We start from the raw sequence: 4,926 nt of genomic DNA on the forward strand, positions 1-4,926 counted from the left end.
CGGTTGTTCTTTGTTTTGATTGAAATTTTGGGACCTATCGTCGTATTGTACTGGGTAAAGATGTTCTCGATTGTTCGGGAGGCTTATCTTATTCCCCAAAGCGGGTTTGTAGGACTAGTATTCCCCTAACGTTCCAAAACAAACAGACTTGTATTATTAAAATAAATATACCTTTTCAGTTTTTGAAGCAAAGCAGAGTTATTTTAAAATTAAAATAAATATATGCTTTTTTAGGATTTTTGGAGGAAATCAAAGGTACACACTATTATTTCAATACGTAATAATTATACTACAAGAATAGATGGTTAAAAAAAGCCTATTAGAAATACAAATTTCTTGGAGACAAATAATTGTAGAGCAGATCAAGGTACCATAAGTTGAGTAGGCGTCACGTCACAAGCATGCAGCCTCACAATAATAACGGCCGCATGCAATGCAACCGTCATCCCTAATGCACTCAACCCAATCTAAAAATAGATATTGCGCGCTCTTATGAGTATCAGATTTGACCTTGTCATATGATCAACACAGCCGCCCCTATAAATAAGGGCGAGTCCTCGCCAACCAAAACTACCGATCATATCGGCAGGCATCTAGCGCGCCGCGTCTTCATCAGTTACGCCTGCTAGATTATTTAAGGCTAGGGTTTAAGGTCCGCGTGAAGCGAAAGCCGTGAAGATCGACTTCGACTGAGATCTGAGTTTCGACCGTGTGCGATGGCCAACTCCAAATTTGGATTGCTCGATCTCGCGGACGGCGAGTCCGGAGAGGCCGCGGTATCCGTGGCCATCACCAAGGTCGAGGCCGCCGCCGCCGCCGCCGCCAGGAAGGCTGAGGCCGCCTCCGATGCCGCCGGGACCGGCAAGGAGAAGGCCCCGCATAAGAACCACCTTTACTTCACTAAACTCCAGTTAGATAATGGTACGTGCATACACACAATACATTCCTTATCCGGCTCCCGGTGTGTCTCTACTCTACCGGTCGCCGCCGTGTTCATCGTCAATTAGTATGGTACAGCTAGCACTACAGCGGACTCACCTCAAACAACGCTTAGATCGGAACAAAAGGTTGAGAGAAATATTGAGTTTGCAGGTATGAGAAATATTAATGTCTGTCATTTCAGGTATGAGAAATATTGAGCACGAGCTGAAAAGGTTGAGAGATGTACTCATAAAGCTGAGGGGAGAGGAAACAAAGCTTAAGGAGAACATGGAGGATGGAGGCCGTCTCATGCAGTTGTTGTCGGAGGAACAAAGGAAGCTGAGACAGGAGCAGACGAAACTGTGGGCGCAGCAAGCAAAGTTGAGATTGCAGAGGAAAGAATTCTATTTGGAGCATGGATTCCCTCTTGGTGCTGGCGAAGAGGGGCCTCAAGTTCCCAATCGGGCGGAAACTGTTCATGGCTGCGACAATGCCGGTGCTGCTGCCAATGTCAATGGCAGCTGTAACGGTGGTAGGCAGGGATACCCTGAGGTTCGCTACAAGAGGAAGGTCCAGAAGTACGTGGTTAAGACCAAGCAGCCATCCTCTGGCCCTGCTACTGCAGGGGCTGAACACAAGCCTGAGGAGAAGGTCACTTCTGATGCTAGCTCAGAGGCCGATCATCACGACGAAGCTGCCACTCCTGCCAATGTGGAAGTCGCGGCTGCCTCGGTGTAAGTTCTATGCAAATTATTCCAATCTTCCTCTCGCAAGTCTGCAGATTATTGTATTGAATAAAATCAAATCAATGTTTTTTTTTCCAGGGCTGCTGCCTGTAACAACGGACAAGATGGCCCTAGAACCAACAACGTATTTGTTCGAAAGGAGAAGCTCAATGGCTCCGTGAAAAGGAAGAACAAGAATTCTAAGAACGGTGGGAGCAACGATAAGTTGAAGAAGCAAGATTTATCCGAGACCGAGGAACCACCCAGGGAACAAGAGAAAAAGGTAACCCCTGCTGTTCTTGATTTCCAAAATTTTAAACCCCTGCTGTTCTTGATTTCCAAAATTTTTGAACAGACTCTTGATGAGTACGAGCGAGAACAGAAGAAGTCCTCGGAAGATGCCTCAAGAACTGAGGCCAGGAAGGTCTGTGACGATGAATTTAGGGGCCTGCAGATGTTGAAGAATAAGGTAGATGATGGGGAAGCCATCATGATCAAGGCAGAAAAGCTTCAGCAAAAGTCGAAGAAGCCTCAGCCGGAGGCAAAGGTACCTAAGAAGGTACGATTCCTTGCCTCTACTCTCATTAACATTATCTTTGACCGGCATTTGCTCAGAAATATGATTTCAGGTCGTCATCCCGTTGAAAGATCTCTCCTTTGCTCCACCAAGGCGTACTTTTTTCCTGGAAGATGGTTCTTCCAATGGCGGCGGTTTCCGAGGCCGCAGCCGCGACAATGGCAGGGTTGTCCAGAACGAGGCGAGCAACGGTGCTCCGAGGGGCGGCGGCGGCGACGGCTACCACGACCAGGGCAGCAACGGCGGTACTGGGTACTACCACCACCAGCAGAGTGGCTACGCGCGCCGCCCACGTGGACGCGGCTACTCCGGCAACGGTCGCCACCCGGCCCCTGCCACGAAGCCCATACTTGTGGAGGAGTTCCCGCCGCTACCCGCCTTCTCTGCTGCGGCCCGAGGTGCCGCACCGGCTGCAGCGGCAGCTCCCGCGGCCGCCCGCGCTCAGGCCTAGTTAGTTTTTCTGATTATTCGCTTGTGGAGGATTGTGGGGGGAGATGAATACGGCAGGAGCTAGGCGCTCCTTGGATTGTGTTACGGATAACATAATAGTATTTAATTTCTTTGAGTTCCTTTTCCTTGAAATATCCTTGTTGCTTGCCTTTTTGTAGCTTTGGTTTGATTTTGATTTGATTGATAGTATACTCGTGATTCATGGCTGGCTGGTGATTCCATGTCGCACCTTTCTTTATGTGTGGTTTGTCGACACTTGTAGACCAGCAAATTACTAATTGGTTGTTTGCTGAAGATTGTGTTTGCAATTGTATACTCCTGTCCTAAAAAGAATCAGAATCAGCATCATATTGGTTGCATAATTGCATTGCATTGGCGCGCATGGCCTCCCCTCGGGCCTCGTCCAGTTCGCTGGAGGCTGGGCTGCGCCTGCGCGGCATCGATGTTTCCAGGGACAAGGACAACTGGGCAAGGAACGCAAACAAGAAACTACTAGCTGACATCCAGCCACCTTCCCTTCTTCTCTGCACTGCCACTGCATGCTATTTATTCTGTGCTTCGATTTGGTTTGTTATCCAGACATCCAGTGAGTCATACATCGATCGACATGCCGCGCAGCGACGGCGTGCATCAGCCGTCCTGCGTCACGGTGCCGCTGGGCAAGTCGGTGCGGCGCGCGCTCCGGGCCGCCATCGGCATGCCGAAGAAGAAGAAGAAGAATCCGCCGCCGCCGCCGCTTGGCGTGTCAATGGAGCTGAGCAGCTCGTCGTCGGTGGCGGCGAGGAAGGAGGCGGTGGTGCGAGTGGTGATGCGGGGCGGCGTGGTGGAGGTGTACCCGAGCGTTGTGCTGGCCTGCACCGTCATCCGGAACCACCCGCCGGGGCTCTGCCTCGCGCACCCGGACGTGTTCCGCAACCCGCACGGCGCCGTCGTCCGCCCGCTCGAGCCGCTCTTCCCGGGCCAGAAGTTCCTGCTGCTCCCCGAGAGCACCGTCGTCAGGCTGAAGCAGAAGATCCCCGAGAGCTCAATCGGCGCCTTCGCTGACGACGACGTGGAGGAGGACGACGACGACGAAGAAGAAGAAGAAGGCGACGGCGCGGCGGTGGTGTCGTCGTCGGAAGGCGAGGCGGCCGCGGAGGGTGACGGTACTACTAGTACTACTACCTCCATGCCGTCGTGCAGCGCGAGGGAATACTTCGTGTCCAGGGACCGGTGGTCCGAGTGCCGCTCCAGGGAGCTAGTGCCAGTGGAACAGGGGCTCGCCATGGAGCCGAGGCCGAGCAAAGACGACGATGAGCCGGCCGAGAGAAAGCAGGAGAAGACAAGGACAAAGAAGGGGAACAAGAAGAAGAGGCGGAAAGGGAGGCGGCGGAGAGACCGTAGTAGCCCGGTGCCCCAGCTGCCGATGGAGCTCATCAGGGGAGTCGGGAGGACGTGGGAGCCCAGCCTGCCGTCGGTGGAGGAGGAGCAGGAGGAGGCCGCCGCCGTCGTAATTGTTTCTCCTCTCCACCCTCCGCCGTCGGATGCCACAGCCCACAACACAAGATCATGAGCACGGTGGTGGAGATTTGTGTGCAGTTCAAAACGGCCGGCCGATCAGAAGCTGCACTGTTAATTTCTTTTTTCTTACGGTGGTCAGACGCATAGAAGATGTGTGAACCTTCAGCTTTGTTGTGATCGGAGATGATCTTTGTCGTGCGCATTGGTGTTGTCGACTTGTCGTGTTGCCGGTATCGCCAATACGTTTTTTTTAACTGTCTCACGATGCATGCATAATGCACACAGGCATCATCGTATATATCATCACTTTTATTTTACGTTAGTTGCTTTGTTTTTAGTGAACATTTACATTTAAACCATTAGTCTGGACGTCTTGCTCAGATCTACTCCCGCCCAAATCCTATACTCAGTTTTGCCCTCCCACTTTCACAACTCATCACTTTCACAACCCAAATCCTCTACTTAATATATGGTCATGTCAGTGCTCAAGTTATTCATGCACATTCATACTGCTTCTGGTTCAATAATAGGCCGAGGACAATGAAGGCTTAAATTCCTCCATCTATTGATAAAATTAGCCACCTTTTCATTGGCCCTTTGTAGAGTCTGGGTCAACTCTGTGAACCCTACTGTCATTTGCGTGCTATAGAAATGCTCAAGGAAAGCATCTTGCATTTGTTCCCATGTTCTAATGGAGCCCGTGCCAACTTACTATACCATGTGAAAGCAGGCTTTGATAATGTTTGTACGAAT

At 51.1% G+C, this 4,926-nt stretch overlaps 2 protein-coding genes across 2 annotated transcripts; both read left to right on the forward strand.

Moving 5' to 3' along the window:
- Positions 1-572: 572 nt before the first annotated feature.
- On the forward strand, positions 573-3,011 carry LOC103625720 (uncharacterized). The gene is made up of 5 exons (XM_008646110.4): positions 573-921; positions 1,124-1,655; positions 1,746-1,929; positions 2,002-2,205; positions 2,276-3,011. Exons 1-5 carry the CDS (start codon positions 717-719, stop codon positions 2,672-2,674), a joined length of 1,524 nt encoding a protein of 507 aa, XP_008644332.2. The 5' UTR covers positions 573-716; the 3' UTR covers positions 2,675-3,011.
- A 158-nt stretch (positions 3,012-3,169) lies between these two features.
- LOC113455422 (uncharacterized) lies at positions 3,170-4,361 on the forward strand. Its single transcript, NM_001366669.1, has one exon. It carries the CDS (start codon positions 3,281-3,283, stop codon positions 4,223-4,225), a length of 945 nt encoding a protein of 314 aa, NP_001353598.1. The 5' UTR covers positions 3,170-3,280; the 3' UTR covers positions 4,226-4,361.
- The last annotated feature ends 565 nt before the right edge of the window (positions 4,362-4,926 follow it).

Source organism: Zea mays, chromosome 5 (assembly GCF_902167145.1).
Source record: "Zea mays cultivar B73 chromosome 5, Zm-B73-REFERENCE-NAM-5.0, whole genome shotgun sequence".
NCBI lineage: Eukaryota > Viridiplantae > Streptophyta > Magnoliopsida > Poales > Poaceae > Zea > Zea mays.

Excerpts from the sequence above, each read along its gene's own strand:
- LOC103625720 (XM_008646110.4), top strand. The coding sequence starts at position 717 with ATGGCCAACTCCAAATTTGGATTGCTCGATCTCGCGGACGGCGAGTCC. Across the intron at positions 1,930-2,001 it reads CCAGGGAACAAGAGAAAAAG|ACTCTTGATGAGTACGAGCG; the intron begins GTAACCCCTGCT and ends ATTTTTGAACAG. Across the intron at positions 2,206-2,275 it reads AGGCAAAGGTACCTAAGAAG|GTCGTCATCCCGTTGAAAGA; the intron begins GTACGATTCCTT and ends ATATGATTTCAG.
- LOC113455422 (NM_001366669.1), top strand. The coding sequence starts at position 3,281 with ATGCCGCGCAGCGACGGCGTGCATCAGCCGTCCTGCGTCACGGTGCCG.